Below are 19,254 nucleotides of genomic sequence, written 5' to 3' on the forward strand. Positions count from 1 at the left end.
ATCAACACGAAAACCCGCTTGAGTCGTGGGGCCTGCCCGGCACCCTGCCAAGGGTCTCGGCGATGCCGGCTCGGCCTCTCCGCTGACCTCTGAACCGCCCAGCCTCCCTCCACAAGGACCAGGTTTGGTGTCGCCTCTCGGTGTGCACAAGCCATCCGTGATAGTGAAGGTTGAAGTTCTACTGTACAGCCTCAGCTATAAAAACCGTCCACAACATGAGAAACACGCGTACTCTGTGGGTGTTCCTCCTCCTCACCCCCGCCCCCCCCCCCCACAAAAAAATGACATGCAAATTATGTGGACATGCTAGTCACTGATATATTTAGCCGAACCTTTTACAAATATAATTGAGTGCATACGTACCGACTGGCGGTGCCAGTGACGGGCGTAAATCGTCACGTGGTGCCCTAGACGGGCTACAAAGTTGAACTCTGGTACACATCGCCACGTTTATTTCTCGCGATGTGGTTTTCGGGTCGTACCACCGCATGTTGTCTGATCAGCCCAACGACGCACGCGTGGGCGAGGGCTACGCGTGTTTGGCGTTGCTCCGTTTCCAAAATACCCTGAAATAAAAAGAATAAAATACAAGCGAGGCGTTTTCACTAAAAGCTTCAAATTATGTTTTTACTGGTATATAGGAACCTTCTGGTTCCACCAGCCCACAGGGGATTATTGTGTCCGTCCGTCCGTCGTGCATCCAAAAATGGGAGGGGTGGGGCTGGGTGGGGAGGGGAGGGTGGGGAGGGGCTGGGTGGGGAGGGAGGGGCTGGGTGGGGAGGGGCTGGGTGGGGAGGGTAGGGAAGGACTGGGTGGGTAAGGTGGCCACGGCACACACGAGGGGGTGGGTGGCCACCAACCACGACATTTTTCCCTCCACGTGGAGAATCAGCAACCCCCCGATGGGTATTGTATTCTCTTTTTTTAGGAACAGCTTTTTTTTTCTCTCCACCATCCCAGGTCCCCACTCGGTCCCCACCCTTCACGCCGGCTTGTGCCCGCCCTCACAGCCGGGCATATTTGCGGAATACACCACGTGGTGCCGCTGTTGACCCTGGCCATTGACCGAGCAACCCAACGTTCCTACCAGCTCCCTCCGCAGGAATGTGTTTACACTTTTCCTATTGGAGAATCGTTATTATCAGACCCTGAGTTCAAATTTATTTTATTAGTTCCTAGGCTATTATTAATCGTCATTATTTGCATTATAATCATGACTGCCTATGACCAAATCATGCAGAATATGCGCGCACTCATATCTCGTGAAGCTAAGTTGAGTTGAGCCTGGATAGTGCTCGGATGGGCGATCACTATGCACACATAACAGGTGTCATATGCTGCTGCAGGACTACCACGTGGACAGCAGAGAAAACAACACTCCATTGTTGTACTGTACTGTTACCCGAACGTCTCACGACTAGCACTGACCAGGGTGGTGAATTTCGATTTAAAGCTTTCGTGACTGCAAGGATTCATCTTCTTTGGTTCTTTCGGTAAAGTCTTTCTACGTGACTTTACCGAAAGAACCAAAGAACAGGGTGGTGAAGTATGGCGAAATAACCCACACAGTGTTGCGAGGCCCTCATCCAGAAGTGGATTGACAAATGGGCTGTATGTCAGCGTGATCGTCAATAGCAAAACTGTTGTTAAAACAATATGCCTGGCCAAAACCAATTCGTATTTACAGTCATGAGTATCGTCATTAGAGGGTCGGTTCAGACATCACTCGCCACTGGTGTTAGCCGTGGCTGGGAGTCAAACTCATGGGCCTGGTTCACAACGTGGTGCGCTGACCACTGTACCACTGCTTCGTCCAAGTTAACCGCCTGCATTATTACTTTTTATTTCATCAGTCACATCAAAAGGGCAAATATAATATACCTATCATCATAGAACCCATTAAGCCTGGCGTCATTGCACAGAACAGCCCCGGGAAGATGACACTACAGAACCAGTCCGGAAGACTGTGCAGAGAGACTTGAGAGACAGAAAAATGTACGTGTCCATCAGGAAACGAAGATTAAACAGAAACACCGTTGACGAATGAGCATTCATTTAACAAGCCTGACTGCCGATGAGACCCAACAAGTCAAAACCGGCCCAGAGTTTGGATGCTTTCGGGATGCGTGGATAAACACGCATCCCGAAAGCTAATAGACTCATGGGCCGTTTATGTATTGATATGTGGTGACGCAACACAGGCCTGCTTGTGTGTGTGTGTGTATATATAATAATTTTAGCAGAGTAAATAAAACCTGCGCTTCGCTTCGTTAAACCAGTCCTGTTGATTGCATTTAACTCCTTTTCTTCTTGCGGCCTGGTGTGAAATGGTAAGCCAGCCATTTCCGAGGTCACTTCTGGGTTCAAGGTGCAGAGAAACGCATGCACTTTGGTCGACCTTAAATCACCGGCAGAGTCGCCGCCGTGCGGGGCAGGGTTTTTATTGGGCGACTCGAGCCAGTTGCTCTTCGATACCCGCGAGCGATCGGAGGGGTTGGGCAGAGAACGCGCAGCTGGGAGACGTGACGCGGGTTATCGGAAGGGCACACTCACACACTTCACACACATTTCACACACACACACGCGCACGCGGCTTACTCGCAGAGTCATCGGAACATGGAGCCATCTCTGCCCGAATAGTACGACCGCTGCGTGAAGCCACAGTTCGCGTTACATCGCTCTCATTATTGTGGGAAAAGATATATATATTTTTTAAATTGTGTTTTTCGCGTTGGAGTAGCCGGTGGTATTGTTGTCGGAGAAGACAGCCCGGTGTTTTGGAAATTCAAGCACGCAAGACTCGGCAAAGACAGGTGAGGGCTGTCTTTCGTTGTCGTTGTTGTTGTTTACACCGTGACTGCAACTGCTGCTGCGACGTCTCGACTTCTCCTGCTGACGGTTTAAGAGCGACTGGATGTTTCAGTGCGCAACGCTTGTGGAAGGGGGCATGGGGTGGGTGGGTGGTGGTGGTGGTGATGGTGGGAAGAAACAAACCACGCTCCATTGGCGATTGGTGGCAAGGTGCTCAAATGGTTCTGACAATCTTCTTTGGTTCTTTCGGTAAAGTCACATAGAATGAGAATAAAATAATAAAATAACGCGATAAAATTATCACGACGTTACGGCCACAACGCAAGCGGCCGTCTTCTGACAAGCCAGCCAGCCAGCCTCCGCCAGCCTTCTTGCGCCCGTCGGCGGTAAACGTGAACGCAGCGGCAACTCGCCACTTCTGGCGGTGGCTGCTCACTCGGGTGTAGCCCAGGGGCGAGATGTGGTCACGTGAGTTCTCTCGGGCAAGGAACCCGCGTGATGGCCGGAGCTAAAAAAAAAAACCCCGCCAGCCGTCCGAGAGTTTGGTATTATTTGTAAAATTCGCCGGGTGGTGATGACTGTGGTGGTGGTGGCGGTGGCACGGTCAATGCGTGTCCTCCCCCACGCACGTTTTGTATACGTGTTGATGTTTCAACACGTGGGAGGAGGCCCTCGCGACCGATATAATCCACAGCAGAGGTTTGTTGGGTGAGAGATCGCGTGAAAATAAAAACGTCGTTGAAACCCGCCACCGCCCGACACTGCCCCATTAGTAAGGTTTGTCACGTTACGAACGGAACGTGCCAATTCCACAACATTTACAATTCGAGTACGACGTTTCGCCGGTAATAACAACTAGCATCAGGCGACAACTACGTGCACGTGTGTGTGTTGAACTTCTTTCGCACCGTACGTATCCCGACCGCGTGCACGTGTGTGTTGAACTTCTTTCGCACCGTACGTATCCCGACCGCGCTTTTGAGGTTGGTGCGTACCGAAGGCAGCGTGGCAGGGCCTTGCGGCGTCGACACGAGAGCTCGGCTAGACGCGGGGGAGGGGGGGCGAGAGAACACGACCGGTGGTGATTTATTGATGGCGGAGATGCGACCGAGGGGTTTCGGGAGAGGTTTTGAATGAAAGAGCGTTCGCCCTGATCATTACGTTTTGTGCCCACGTGACCACGATATTTACCATACCGTTTGATTGACAAAAGATGACCCGTGATAATGGATGGCATCATCAGCTGTCATAAATATTGTCAAATCGCTGCACGTTTTTTTGTTGTTGTTAAAAGCATTATTACCCATTAAACTAAAAGTCAAGCATGGGCCATTGCGGTAGTTAATTTCATTGTCTTGTACCCGCTGACCTACCACGTGTGCTCTAAGCGTTATGGTTTTAACATGACAATGATTATAACGCTTATGTTGGGTGAACTGCCGTTGAATAACTTTAGAATGTTAGGTCCCTACATGTAGAGCCCGTTTTGTAAATTCACTGCTGGGTGGGGACTTTTCCACTCCTCGCGACCCTGAGGGGCCTTTGTCCAAACTTCACCACGCCTATGAGTAATCGTTCCGCGTTCTGAACAGCGATGGATTTTACTGCATTTCCCTCTGCTGCCCGCAACGCCTATTACACCTACCCATTACACCTACTAATTATACCTACTTATTACACCTACCGTTTCCGCACGGTGGTTACACACCCAAGCACTGTCCAGGTCCAAGGCTGCTGAGCCTCCTAGTTCTGATGATACAGGCATGCTGGGTGATGTGGCCTATGTTGGTCATCTTTATTCGCGCTGGAAGTTTTAAGTTTTATTTAATTTTATTTAACTCGGTTGCAAGAACTCAAGGAGACCAGAATACATTGCATGGAAGTATGGCAAAGCACAACAACAATGCGGATTCAATCTTGACTTAAAACTTTCGTGACTGCAGGAATTCATATTCTTGGGTCTTTCGGTAAAGTCACGTAGATAGGTTCAAAGAAAATTACAAAAAACCACGACGTTTCGATCGCAACACAAGCGGTCGTGTTCAGGAAAACGACCGCTTGTGTTGCGATCGAAACGTCGTAGTTTTATTTTTATTTTCTTTGAACCTATCTACGTGACTTTACCGACAGACCCAATAAAAAGGCGGATTCAGTGTCACACTTTTGGGAAGCTGGCATTGTGACAATCGCCATATCGTGAGATATTATTAGGAGTGGTGCACAAGCGTTATTAACAAACAAAAAAATATTTTGATTTAAAGTTTTCGTGACTGCAGTAATTCATATTCTTAGCTCTTTCGGTAAAGTCACGTTGAAGGGAAACAATAAAATATATAAAACAATTAAAATTCTCACGACGTTTCGACCATAACACAAACGGTCATCATCAGGTGTCACCTTCAACGTGACTTTACCGAAAGAGCTAAGAATATAAACAAAAAAATACTCAACACATTCATCGATAACACCGTGACCTTAAGAGTAAAAATATTGTGACCTTCCGCAATGGTCCTTCATATCGCATGAAGGGCACATTTATGTCCTATGAAGAAGGGCCATCTCTGCCCGAAACGTCAACCGGTACGTTTCCTTATTAAGGCCACAGTCTTATTGACGAATGTATTGATGTTCATTTACATGACTGTGTGAAAATTGATATGTCGTTTCGGGACAATGATATCACAAGCAACCCTAGCGAGCTTGAGGCGTTGGTCACATGACACGCGGAGTTAAGTAACTGGTTTCTACAGCAGTGCCCGTTAGCGGTCCTGATCCGCAGGTGGGAATTCCAGATTTCAATTGTGGGGGGCCCACGGGGGGCCCACCCTCTTACTACTTGTAGAACACCGTAATGGAGCTGAAATCCCGCAAAGTCGAATTAATTTGACCTACCCTGGAGGAATCATGAGTGACGTATAGCTCCTCTTTTGTTAGTGTTTCGAACTTGCGACATTCCAAATGAACTGGGTTAATAAAACGGCCAATAAGAATGAAAAGGCAGCCAAGGAATGGAACGCGTCTGAGAATAACCGCCCAACCGAGGAGATGGAGCGACGAAAGCCAATTCACGATGCAGGTGCCGGGTGGATCGTTAACATCGGCAGGTTCGTGAGAGGTTTCGGGAGGCCTTCGTCCATCCAAGGACTTTACCGTACTTACAAGTTGCCCGTCTGCGCTTCCAGCGTTCGCCAACCCACACTGACCAGCGTCACATGACGCCTCGTCTAGCAGTGGAGTGCCACAGGCCCTGTGCACGTGCAGACACCGTGACATTATAATTAAGCACAATTGCAATTCGCGCTTTATTTAATCGGAGGAGGAGGTTGGGGGTGGCGAGCGAGCGATGGACATACGAGATATGACACCCTTCTTGGGCTATCTTCCGAGTACAATATTAAGTTACGCCGACAGGTATTATTTGTTTTATTTAACCTACTGTATGTACACGTTAAGCTTTAATAGGCCCCCATATATACCGTATATATATTTAAAAGTATATCAGAATTTGCTGCAATGTATTCTGCGTCGTATATTTGGGACCAGCGTAAAAATGAAAACAAAAATCGCTTAACGACTAATTTTCTTGTATTTTTTTTTTGCCGATGTCTCGCCTTGCCGTCTGAATTACTTCGTGGTACTGTTACCGTTCGGCTCCACACGGGGCCAGTCGTGTGCCCCCCGCCTGGTGCAGGGAATTAATGAATTAGTGCCGGTTTCAGTCATCACTCGCAACTGATCAATCCGCCTCGGCCAGAAATCAGTCTCGTCGATTAGCTACGTACGGTGCCGACACAAGTTCAACACACATACTAGGTGTATAACAGCCGCATCGTGTGTTCACCGCTGGGCCCTACCTTGACGATCAAAAAACAGGTCCCTGCAGGGTGGGCTGGTAGGAACATTGGAATTTTTCACTTCGTTAAAGTAAAGTATTGAAAGGGGACGGACGGACACATTAATCTATTGCAGGCTGGTACACTCAGTTTACAACTTCGTTCCTACCAGTATAAAGGCGCAGCCCTCCAATTTCTTGCTCACGCCGCGGCTGGCGGAGGGGCCTGAGTTCATCCAAACAAACACCCTCTCGACTGTGCCATTCTGGCCAAAGCTAAATTCAGTTTTTCATTTATTAGGTTTAACCCTGTGAGTCATGCGGCTCTTGACTCGGGTGCAACCGCAACAAAACAAAAACATGAACAAAGAAACATCTTGAAGTCACTAACACGCAGCAGAAAAATCCTGGGAAAAAAACCAGCAAAGTCTTCCAGTAAAAAAAACCCACCGTATTTCAATATTGCACGGAACGGGTCACTGTGGAATGTATTGGTGCCAACACAACGTGCAACAAACGGTGTTCTTAAAGAATAACCGAGGGGAGGAAAAACAACTAAAAAGACTTTGTCACCTGCTGTATACGTGCCGCGTGTGTGTGTGTACAGTAGCTCTGCGTGCGATGCGGCACGAGAACTATTTTTGGTCATAGACGATTCTTTTTTAAATGTATCTTCGCATACCTGTCAAACACCTTATCAGTGCCCTACCTTATTACAGACCAATTCAGACCTTATTGGTCACCCCGTGCCCTTATAAATCTCAACGTTCATCCTACAAAGTCCCATCACAAGGGAGCAAAACAAACAAATAGACACTACTAATACATTCACCACAACTACACTCACCACTACGTACACACACCACTACTACACTCACCACTACGTACCTGTCAACCCCTTATTACAGACCAATTCAGACCTTATTGATCACCCCGTGCCCTTATAAATCTCAACGTTCATCCTACAAAGTCCCATCACAAGGGAGAAACACAAACAAATAGACACCACTAATACATTCACCACAACTACACTCACCACTACCTACACACACCACTACTACACTCACCACTACGTACCTGTCAACCCCTTATTACAGACCAATTCAGACCTTATTGGTCACCCCGTGCCCTTATAAATCTCAACGTTCATCCTACAAAGTCCCATCACAAGGGAGAAACACAAACAAAAATACATGTTTTTTGCCTGTATTGAAACGGCTGTACGCCGTATGGATCTAACTTAATTTCCCTGTACAAGAATACGGGGTTAACCGTATGGGTTGACAGGTATGGATCATATACTAACTAGTGCTGTACTTATTATACTGCTTGGTGGACAGAGGCCGTTGAAACGCGTCACCTATGACCGTATATATTTTCCTATTTCGGCCACAGTGTTGTTGACGAATGTGTTGCGTTTATTTCTATACGACTGCGCTTGCACGTTACGTCTCGTCATCCTCCGATCGTAGTCAAATCCGAAATGTAACGTAACACTGCTTCGCCTGTCATACATTTTTCTCTTGCTTTGGCCTAGCGGTCAGCGTAATTACAGGCGAGTCCCAACAAACCCTTGAAGTGTAAACATCATAACAGGCGACTTACGAGCCACACTGCGGCCAATCGGAGCTTGAGCAATGGGGCCAGGCGACACGTTTAACCGAACTTGCACACTACGGCGCATAGGCTGCGTGTCATAAATCGCTTGTAAATATCTCTGTATTGCTCCCTCGGCCCATAGGTGTGGCCCCCTCCGTGCTGCGTGTCAGCCCTGCAAGTGACTCACTTAAGCACTCCGCCGGGGCTGAAGGGCCTCGACTAAAATGGCACAACTCTCAGAATTGGTATTTTTGGACCTGTTCTTCCACCAAAGGCCGTAGCCATGGAGTCAACATTGGGGTGGCCAAATCTTCCAGGGGGTCTGGGGGTCCCCCCCCCCCCCCAGAAATAGAATCTAAATTTGAAAACTGATTTCCTGCCTAAAATATTTTAAAATTCACTAACACATGAGATGGGCTTTTTATTTATGTTTTACAATAATGTCTAATAGTGTATATTGTATTACATTGCTCTGTTTTGTCTTTTATACCTTTTCTTGTTTCATTGTATGTAATGGCAGAGATTAGGGATTAATAAAGTACAACCATAACCACAATCATATAAACAGAAATATATGCATTGTTATATTAATACAAGTCCAGATATTGTGGCCAATGTTCAGCAAATAGTTTTTATTTATTTACATAGCATAGCAATGATTCTTTTTAAATATTTTTTGATAGCAATATATTGGGGGGGGGGGACATTTTCAGCATATTTGAATTGAATATTTGGGGGTGAGTCCCCCCCCAATATATATTATAATTACGGCCTTGTCTTCCACGCTTTGGTATATGTAAAAAAAACATTTTTACTCGGCGAATGCGAAGGCCCAAAGGCCCAAGCGGTTGCTTTCCGGTCTTGCCGTGTCGAGGGCAAGTAGACCTCCACTCAGTTTGTTGATGGGGCAGACTTCAAGGATGTTGGTTGCATGGTTTGCTCCACCCCACAGGCGCTGAGCGGGGGCTTGCTCTTATGCCCCATCGGTGGATGGTTGGCGAGGCGTGGGCCGTGACCAGTTCTGAACCTGTTCAGGGTGGACCACTCCTTCCTGGGGAGATTGAATCCAGGGGGCGGTTCTGTGGGGGTCGTAACGAGGTGCCTGTTTGCCAGGTCTAGTGACACTCTGGATCGACGTCGTGGAAGAGGATACTGTGTACGTGTTTATAGGGGTTAAGAGGGTCTCCTCTGCATTCTGTCGGCCTCATTGTGTTTTAGTTTGTTGTCCCCCCCCCCCCGCCGCACCTGCGATGAGCACGGTTGGCTACGTACGGTGCGAAAGAAGTTCAACACGCATACGCTCCACGGGAGGCAAATTACTTGATTCACTGGTCATAAGGATGATATTTGTAAAATGTATTTGTCATCATCATGGCTGATTATGAAGATTTATTTAGCTTTTTTGCAGTGGAAAGCCTCGCTGAGTCTTAAGACTCGTTTTCAGGAGGGTCCCGCTACATTGAGACTTTTCGCCATTATTTCCTTGAATGAGTGTGGGACTATGTGAGTCTATCGGGCTCTGTGTGAGTCAGAGGCTTTCTGTGTGAGTCTATGGGACTCCACGTGAGTCTATGGGTCTGTGTGAGTCAGTGGCTATCTGTGTGCGTCTATGGGACTCTGTGTGAGTCAGTGGCTTTCTGTATGAGTCTATGGGACTCCGTGTGAGAAATGGGTCTCTGTGAGTTGGTGGCTTTTGTGTGAGCCAATGGGTCTTTATGTGAGTCAGTGGCTTTCTGTATGAGTCTATGGGACTCCATTTGAGTCTATGGGTCTGTGTGAGTCAGTGGCTTTCTGTGTGAGTCTATGGGATTCTGTGTGAGTCTGTGGGTCTTTGTGTGAGTCAGTGGCTTTCTGTGTGAATTTATGGATATCTGTGTTAGTGGCTTTCTGTGTGAGTCTATGGGACTCCGTGTGAGTCTATGGGTCTGAGTGAGTCAGAGGCTTTCTGTGTGAGTCTATGGGTCTGTGTGTGAGTCAGTGGCTTTCTGTACGAGTCTATGGGATTCCATGTGAGTCTATGAGTCTGTGTGAGTCAGTGGCTTTCTCTGTGAGTCTATGGGTCTTTGTGTGAGTCAGTGGCTTTCTGTGTGAGTTTATGGATCTCTGTGTGAGTCAGAGGCTTTCTGTACGAGTCTATGGGATTCCGTGTGAGTCTATGGGTCTGAGTGGGTCAGAGGCTTTATGTGTGAGTCTATGGGTCTGTGTGTGAGTCAGTGGCTTTCTGTATGAGTCTATGGGACTCCATGTGAGTCTATGGGTCTGTGTGAGTCAGTGGCTTTCTGTATGAGTCTATGGGACTCCATGTGAGTCTATGGGTCTGAGTGGGTCAGAGGCTTTATGTGTGATCGATGGGTCTGTGTGTGAGTCAGTGGCTTTCTGTGCGAGTCTTTGGAACTCTATCTGAGTCTTTGGTTCGCTGTGAAAATGAGACATTTCAGCTTTCAGTGGGATGCAAATTACTTTTCGGGAGAATTCTTCCCAGTTTTCACAGTCGGGGGCGATGTTGCTATGTATTCCCGAGTTAAGTAATGTGCAAGTAATTTTTCCAACTTGGCAAATGTAGATCATGACACTGACTGGCACACAAATCTCTTACTCTTCTTCGAACGAAATATGAGGATATTCAACGTCGAAGCAGACGGTGCATAGTATTGCACGATTAATTCACGAGCAGCGTTAACCAGGGTGGCCTGCCTGATTCGAGGCGCGATCCTCTGTAAAAAGGAAGCGATGGTGCTGCCGCTGGGCAATGTGTGTATGCTGAACTTCTTTCGCGCCATACGTAGCCCACCGTGCCAATCGGAGGTGCGGGTTAAAAGACAACAAACTAAATACAAAAAGCAGTTTTAAAGAAATTCGTTTTCAATTTACATTTTAAAATTGCATAGCTCCAGTGGCGTCCTTATAGTCAATGCCCCATTGGTGGGGGAATGGGGTGGTTATGACTCAGTGATGCACGCACAGCACTCCTTACCTGACATGCTCCTGAATGAGTCTTATGTGTCATGAACAAGGACAGTTGCCTTGTTCCCCTTTTTAAGACCACCGTGTGTTTTTTTGCAGAACGTGTTATGAGTTTTCTTTTGTTGTTAACCTCTCGTCAACGCACCACCAGCAACGAAGCAGCAGCAGCTGCGGCATCGCCAAATAATTTGTTTAAAAGCTGAGTTGAGGAGGGTGGTGGGGGTAGAGAGTGGGTGAAGCATGGCATCACCGCCTAGCCCACGCCGGGCTATAGGGTCGGCTTGCCAATTCTCGCTAAGGGCATCGTAGGATTTACACAACCAAACGTACTTCACTCGAGCACGTCTGTCCGTGAAAAGGGTGCAAACAAAGTGGTTTGGCAAACGGTGATGAATGATTTTCTTTTTGACAATTTGACCAACGTCACCTCTAAGAATAGCTTCATGTACAACGGACACCCCCCCCCCCCTCTCTACGCCACACGAATAATATACTCACTGACCCCCCGCAGCCGAGTGTTCCATGTCTTTCAGCCTTATGCGTGCACAGCACAGAGATGTAAACAGTGGTTATTTACAGGCCTTTGGCAAGGACACTGCAGGTTCAAGGCTGGAGCCCCCCCCCCCCCCCCCCAGGTCGCCAGGCGCGGTGCACTAACCGCTGCGCCGCCGCTCAACACACAACATGAGAATAGTACACCAAAGTCAGGCGAATGAAATTGAAAAGAGAAGGCCATTGCGCAAAGCATCAAAGCATACGCCTGCGATGCGTGGCATTTACAGATGTTTGTATATGCTTATGTGTATATATAGAGTCCACGTGTAGTGTCGAACGCCCGCTGGCAGGAGGTCACGGGGCAGACCCAAGTGCCACGGGTCGACTGACTAAGATGACTGAGATGACGTGGCCTCAAGGTGCACATGGCCTGGCACAAGCGTCGTGGTGACGTCACTGCCACTTAGTGGCGAATGGCGGTTGTTGTTGTTGTGTGTAGAGTTAATACCCACTTGGAGAGCCACGGGCCCTAAGTTCCAAAACGATAAAAAAATCAACATCTTTTTTTTTTCCAGGTAAAGCCCACTGAGCTGTATAGCTCTTTGTCAGAAGCGACCTGGCCACAATTGACAGATCAACGAAGTGGCTTATCGTGTGGACATGTATAGCAGTAGCCGGATACTCTAAACGCGTGATGTTGATTCTAAATGTGGAGGGGAAAACCGGAGAACTCCGAAGAAAAATTCACGCGACGACGGGGAGAGCATGCAAACTACAAATATACAGGAGTCAGAGTCGGAGTCGAACCCATAACCTCCTTCATACCAGGCGAGGGAGTTCACATCTCGCCACCGCGACACAACCAACGTCAAAGTGTCCAGCAGCAGACAGCACAATCCAAGTTGTAATCAAGGTTACAAACAGATGAGAAAGGTTAGACGAGCTTGCGAATATTTGTGTTGAACCAATGTGGCTGAAAGTATGCACACCGAGAAGGCCATGTGGCTTATGGGATAGTTAAAAAAAACGATCTTGTGTTGATCAGGTATAGAGGGACATACATGTGAAGGAGGCGTCTTGTCTATTTATTGTGTGCCTGTGAATCGTGTTATTTATCACGTTTTGCTTGAATCGTTACACAACAACAATATACTAGGTGTGCAATACTGTACATCATTGACTTTTCTTTCCAACCGTTGTTAATTTTTAACGTATACACCCAAGGGAGGCACATTTTTTTTAACTCTTTTACGGCAATTATATTAGAACTGTGTCATCTGCGGTGCCGTGTCACGAGACAAAACATTTCCCATTTGCAAATCTCGCGGAAAGTAGATGATATTGCTGAACTACTACCAGCCTCTCGTATATTTTCCTTCTGTCCGTATCTGCAGCAGGTGCTGGTGAACTCTTGCACCACACGCCCCCTTTCTATAGAGGTGTCTGTCACATCTATACATCTATATCAGCTCAAGCCTCCTGTACATCACGTGACCTCTGTGTGACCACGCCCACTCTGAATGTCTCTCCTCTCCCCACCGCCCGCTGTGAAAACAGACGCCGCTGCGTACGGCAGCGTCGAGGCCCTTACGTAGCCACTTCCTAGCATCAACTCAATTGAAGGCCATAGTAAACACGTTTTTTTATGGTACTTAAATCGTGAAGGGGACTCAATTTGCCGAATATGGAACTGGGATGTGCTTTCCGCACGGTGGGAGCTGCTGACGGGAAGGTGGAATTTCCCACCCACTGTCTTGCGCTTAACCTGAGGTTGAATGAGCAGCTCCATACTGAATCTACGTAGTACTCTTGATGGATGGATGGATGTTGAACTTCAGTATAGGGAAGGGTGAGGGGGGATCAGACTCATCCAGTCCCCCGTGGCTACAGGGCTGCCAACGGTAGAAGTTTAACCACGCAACGAACTTTACTAAAGTCGAGTTGGGTCAGCCGCCGACATGAACTTCGAGGGTGGAATGTTTTGACTCGTCACTGGATTGTGACTTTGGTAGCTCAGTGGCAATACAGTGCCGGGCCAACGCCTCTCGTTTCACTGCCAAGGCAGGGCAGGCGCTCAAACGGAGCGTGAGCATTTGGTCATTCTCATGGCCCAGCGGTGCCTTGTTTTGGCGAGCCGTGGTGAGCAGTGGTAAGCTGTAGTGGGCGGTGTCGAATTGTGCCCATGGCAGCAGAGGCAACCGCGGGAGTTGGAGCTGCGTGTCCTACTAGCACATGCATGATTCACGGTGGTCATAGCTTAGATTTTGGAGGCAAAGTACTTGCCGGTGTGAACGTGGTCGCTCTAGCGAACAGATCTCTATGCAGGGGAGCAGCCACATCGGACGTTGGGGGTGCCCTACCAGCAAACCAGTGAAATTCTCACGGTTGTTATTTGGTCACATGACTGATTGTCCACCGCACACTTCTTCACGGATAAGATGAGTTGTACTGCGCCATACTTACGTGACATCCACGCAACTGCTGGCTAAAGGATCAGCGGCGAGCCACCGCTACTGCTCGTGCGTTGCCGTGAATGGAAAGGGTTCCGTCGCCGGCACAGTCAGAATGTACGTGCTGAAGTGAGAAAGATGAGGATGTTAAAGTGCCAGAGTTGGTGTCTACAATGTCACGGGAGTCTCTTCGCCATGGCTAAATTTAACTAAAATGAAACTGTTGTTTTTATTAAACCAGGTAAGGCCCATAGAGTGAGTCAGCGAAGCCTATTATAAATAGTTTCAAATGATGTGAATACTGAAAACAGTATATCTTATCTCATATTTATATCGCGCTATCATCCAAGGCGCTTTACAAGGGTTACGAGTGGCACAATTAGGGTAGCTAAAAGTGATACAGTGAATAGAGATGGGGTATTGGGGTGTTGTGTTCGAGAAAAAATTAGTGGGGGGCGGAGGGTGTCGGGACCCCACGACACCCCCGGTAGCTACCATCCTGGCTGTGCCTCTGCGCATTATTGTTAGGTCAAGGGGGGTGGGCCCCGCACCCCACAGCAAGAAGGGTCTGGATTCGATATCTGACATTGGCACCTCTCTGTGTGGAGTTTGTGCCTTCTCAACCTTCCCCGTTCCGCACGGGTTTCCTCTGGGTTGTCTGGTTTTATTCCACAGCTAAAAAAGAAACACCATGCAATAGGTCTGTAGCTGGGATTAGCCACGCATGCCAATGCTGAATAATACCTTCAAATTATTTAATTGGGATCACACACAGTAACATTGCCCACTGTGTACTATTCAACATCGTTAATAAGTATGCATTGTGGATGTTTTTGGTTTATTTGGACAAATTGCAAACGTTCAGCATTCCAGCGAGTTGCGTCTAAAAACGCAGCAGAATGCGTTAACGCGCACAGAGCTAGCACGGGAAACTTCAGACAAGGGGGGAAGCAGCAATTTGTGGTTCTATGCCTACTACTATAATCACCCAGGAACGTCTGTCCTGAACGCTCGTGACGTCACTCTATGGAGTACTCCCCCCCCTCCCCCTCACTAATAATCATGAGCAAGTGACGTCACTTCACATCGAACAGCCCCCTCATTAATAATCATGAGCAGGTGACGTCATCCAAATGGACACCCCCCCCCCCCCCCATTATTATTACCTACTATAATGAGCCAAGATTGTCTGTGTGCAATGCTCGTGACGTCACTCCACGTCGACCAGCCCCCCTCATGAATAATCATGAACAGGTTACGTCCTCCACATGGACCCCTCCCCCTCATTAATAATCATGAGCAGGTGACGTCACTCCACATCGAACAGCCCCCCTCATTAATAATCATGATAAGGTGACGCCCTCCACATGGACACCCCCACCATTAATAATAATTAGCGGGTGACGTCACTCCACGTGGGGGGGGCGAGGCGCCTACTCCCCCCTCCTCGGCGTCAACTGACAACCCTCACTACAAAGGCAGAACCCTCACGTCACGTGATCTCCGTAACGCTGTTGTTGAGACATCAAAGTAAAAAGGACGTCACGATGAACAAGGGATTATAACCTTAAAATGAAATCGGTCTGTGTCATCGCGCCCTTACAAATTGCACACGCATTAATGCAATGAATATCACGTCGAGGTCTGCTTTCCGCTTGCAAGTTTCAGATTTACTGCAATACACCCGTCCTTGGACGGGCAAAAGGCTCGTATTGGGATGTTTGACCAACTTATTATAGACGTGGGAGAAAACCGGAGAAAACTCACCCGTGTGAGGCCGGAGTGGGGGGGAGGGGGGAAAGGTAACACTGAATCCCCATAACAGATGGAATACAGGTGGAAATAAATACTAAACTTTTTTATTTTACCAGGTAAGGCCCACGGAGCTAAATAACTCTTTTTCAGAAGCGACCTGGCCACAAATGGTAGCTCAACAAAGTAGCTTCACACGTGGAAATGTATTGCAGCCAAATACTCTCAAAACGAAATGTTGATTATAAAAATCCACGCGACCACGGGGAGGACACGCAAACTCCAAATAAGACGGAACCCACGACTTCCTGTGTACCATGGCGAGATAGTTAACATCTCCTAGCCACCCAATTTACTGCAATACTGTGGCAAGCCGGGAGATGGTGCCCTCGCCATCACCCACGGGTAGGGAGGGAGTTTCATGAACGTCTGCAATGCACCACCCAATACTCGCCTCCAAAGTGCTGGATTACAAGCGTGCATAGCCACCCGTGGCTGCAATGTATTACGTAACAGAGTCAGAATTAGAATCTTAATCTTTCCCTGGAGAAATCTGACGAGCTATGAAGCTCTTTTTCACAGACGTCCAGAGAAGCTCCCATGAGTCAAGGTTTTGAATTATGTGAATACTGAAAATGGTATATGTTAGTGATGTGTTTGCATACACTTTTTGGATTGATAAAAAAATATATAGATACAAAAATCAGGTCTAGATGTGAAAATTCGGACGGTCCAAAAACTATGTTGTTGTGGATTCATCCGAAAACGTGGACACCACGGGAAATTGCCACGGCGTGTACTGCGTCCCTTTCATGCTTTACTCGCCGAAAGGTGGTGTCACGTGACGTGACTTCTGTAAGCACGACACGTATTATACTCTGTGATGTAATCCCAAAACCCCAAACATCTGACATCCTAAATTGTGCTTTCAAAACTAAATGCTGAAAACCCATAATCCGATATTTAAAAAATGTGAAACTCATCCCGAGTATGCTGTGCATATTCGCCGCATGTCCATTTGTCATTTATTTACAATATCTGCTTTTGTTTTCTTTTCAGGAGCAACAATGGCTTCATACCCTGGTGGCCATGGGTAACGTATTTACATTTTAAATATTAAATTCGAAAATCATTTGGTGCATGTCTGTTGTTAATCTTCCCCAGAGAAATATTGCACATTTGTCACACACTACCTTACCTCCGTGTCTTTCACATTTTAAAAGGTCATGTTTCATTCAGCCTTTATCAATCCACTGCTGGATGAAGGCCTCCCATATGCCACGGCGATCATGGTGGACGTTTGGCCATACTTGACCACTCAGAGGTTCTTGGTGATCCCCATTTGGCCCCTCCGCTGGACAGCTCTGTATTGGGCGTATCATAAACATAACATTAGATTTATATTCTTGGTTCTTTCGGGAAAGTCACGTAGAAGGGAAATAATAAAATAATAAAAACTAAAACATTAAATAAAATTCTCACGACGTTTCGGCCACAACACAAGTAGCCTTCCTCAGGTGAAGAAACAGAACTGTTGGAAAGACAGCGCTCCAATGAACACTGCTAAGCTGCCAAGCTGCCAAGCTTAGCACTGCCAAGCTGCCAAGCTTAGCAGTGTTCATTGGAGCGCTGTCTTTCCGACAGTTTTGTTTTTTCACCTGAGGAAGGCTGTTTGTGTTGTGGCCGAAACGTCGTGAGAATTTCATTTGATTATGTTTTATTTTTATTATTTTATTTCCCTTCTACGTGACTTTACCGAAAGGACCAAGAAGATGAATCCCTGCAGTCACGAAAGCTTTAAATCGAAAATTAGATTTATCGTCGTACCATCACACGCCTAATTATAACAAGACCTCTGAGATGATGTTGCTAGCAGAATTCCACTGCTGGATGAAGGGCTCTCAAAGCTGCGTCGATCCATGGAGGCTGTTTGACCATACTTCACCATGCCGGTTCAGATATCACACGGCACCCATGTTAGCTCTGGTTGGGAATCTAACTCAGGTCGCCGGGTGCAGTGGTGTCCAAACCGCTGCACCACCGATCCACACCGAGGATCAGCTACATCCACACAAATTATCCAACGCCGTTCTCACCGGTCGTGCGATCACCACAAAGCCAATAAGCTCAAACGATTGATTCGTTCATCAATTTAATTGCAACCCTGTAACCCAGGGCTCAATTTCTCATGGAATATTTTCTGAGCCCACCCCCACCCTGTGCCCATTAGTCGGGAGCGGGGTTGGGGGGTGCTCAAAGGGGGGATGGGTGAGTGGATTGTTACATGTACCCATATAGTAGTAGAACTCATACCCAACACAAACAACATCTTTCCAAGACTGACAACGAGGTGGGGTGAGCATAGGTTTTGTCACAGTAGCACTGTACAACTCTGTGCGATGTGCTGCTGGGTTCTCCCGTGTTTCCCGAAGAAGCTCCCAACACGTGCGGCGAAACGTCGGACATCGTACCAGACAGCGCCCCGGTGAAACATGCCAATGTCGGGCCAACGTTGGCCACGTGATTGCAACCATTGAGTCAACGTTGAGCCAACGTTGGACCAACCCAACGTTCCATGCAATCCGCAGACGCAGGGGAGAGCGAGCGAGATGTATCGCCGAGCAAGGCGTGGGTTTTTTTTTTCTTTTTATTGTCAAGATGCAAATCTTGCCCCGTGCGTCCCGATTGAGGCAGTGCCCTGATGTAAAACATGGAAGCAGAGCGAGATCTACACGCGGCTATCCCTCTGTACTTGGAGATACGCTATCTCGCAACTCGCTCTTACGCCTTCCACGCGACGGACTAAAGTTCTTAAGGCAACGGCAGCACGAGGCCCCAGTCGTAAATGCCGTAAATGGCGAGGGCTAGCGTTGTGCGTGGTGCATTATTAACTTGTATTTTTACCCAGGAAAGGCAGCCTCAGTGGGTCTCAAACAGGCTTCGTGCTGAGGGGTGGGTGCTGTGTCTGTGCCCTCCATCGCCGGACATCGGTTTGGCCCACCCAAAGTTCATTCTCCTTAGCCGTCTGCCCCCCACCTTCAACCACAACCGCTCCACTGGCCCCATTGGCTAAAGCCACGCAGCAACATTGCCCCCCTACTGCGGAGCTGCTGCAGACGATACTTGCATGTGAAACCACAGCAGCGCCATTCCTTTGCGATAGCCCTGACGCTCCGAGAATATCCAAAACGTACCGATGATTTGAATTCGTTGTTTTTATGCGGACCATGAAATTATATTCCTACAAGCCACCCGGCGCTTCCTGTATATTTTCCACACAAAAAATCACTCCAGCTGTGCTCTCAAGGTCATGGTGTCATGAGACAAATTATAATCCAATCTTGATTTGAA

At 47.7% G+C, this 19,254-nt stretch overlaps 1 protein-coding gene across 1 annotated transcript in view; it reads left to right on the forward strand.

Annotated features, from left to right (window-relative positions):
• The first annotated feature begins 2,470 nt into the window (after positions 1-2,470).
• The window catches only part of LOC116944646 (epidermal growth factor receptor kinase substrate 8-like), a 51,936-nt gene continuing 35,152 nt past the window's right edge, over positions 2,471-19,254 (forward strand). The window contains exons 1-2 of the mRNA XM_076068543.1: positions 2,471-2,813; positions 16,963-16,996. Coding sequence (XP_075924658.1) covers positions 16,971-16,996 — 26 coding nt within the window. The 5' untranslated portion in view covers positions 2,471-2,813; positions 16,963-16,970. The remainder of the gene's footprint in view (positions 2,814-16,962; positions 16,997-19,254) is intronic.

Source organism: Petromyzon marinus, chromosome 21, assembly GCF_048934315.1.
Source record: "Petromyzon marinus isolate PM22_M1 ecotype Great Lakes invasive population chromosome 21, UKy_Petmar_22M1.pri1.0, whole genome shotgun sequence".
NCBI lineage: Eukaryota > Metazoa > Chordata > Hyperoartia > Petromyzontiformes > Petromyzontidae > Petromyzon > Petromyzon marinus.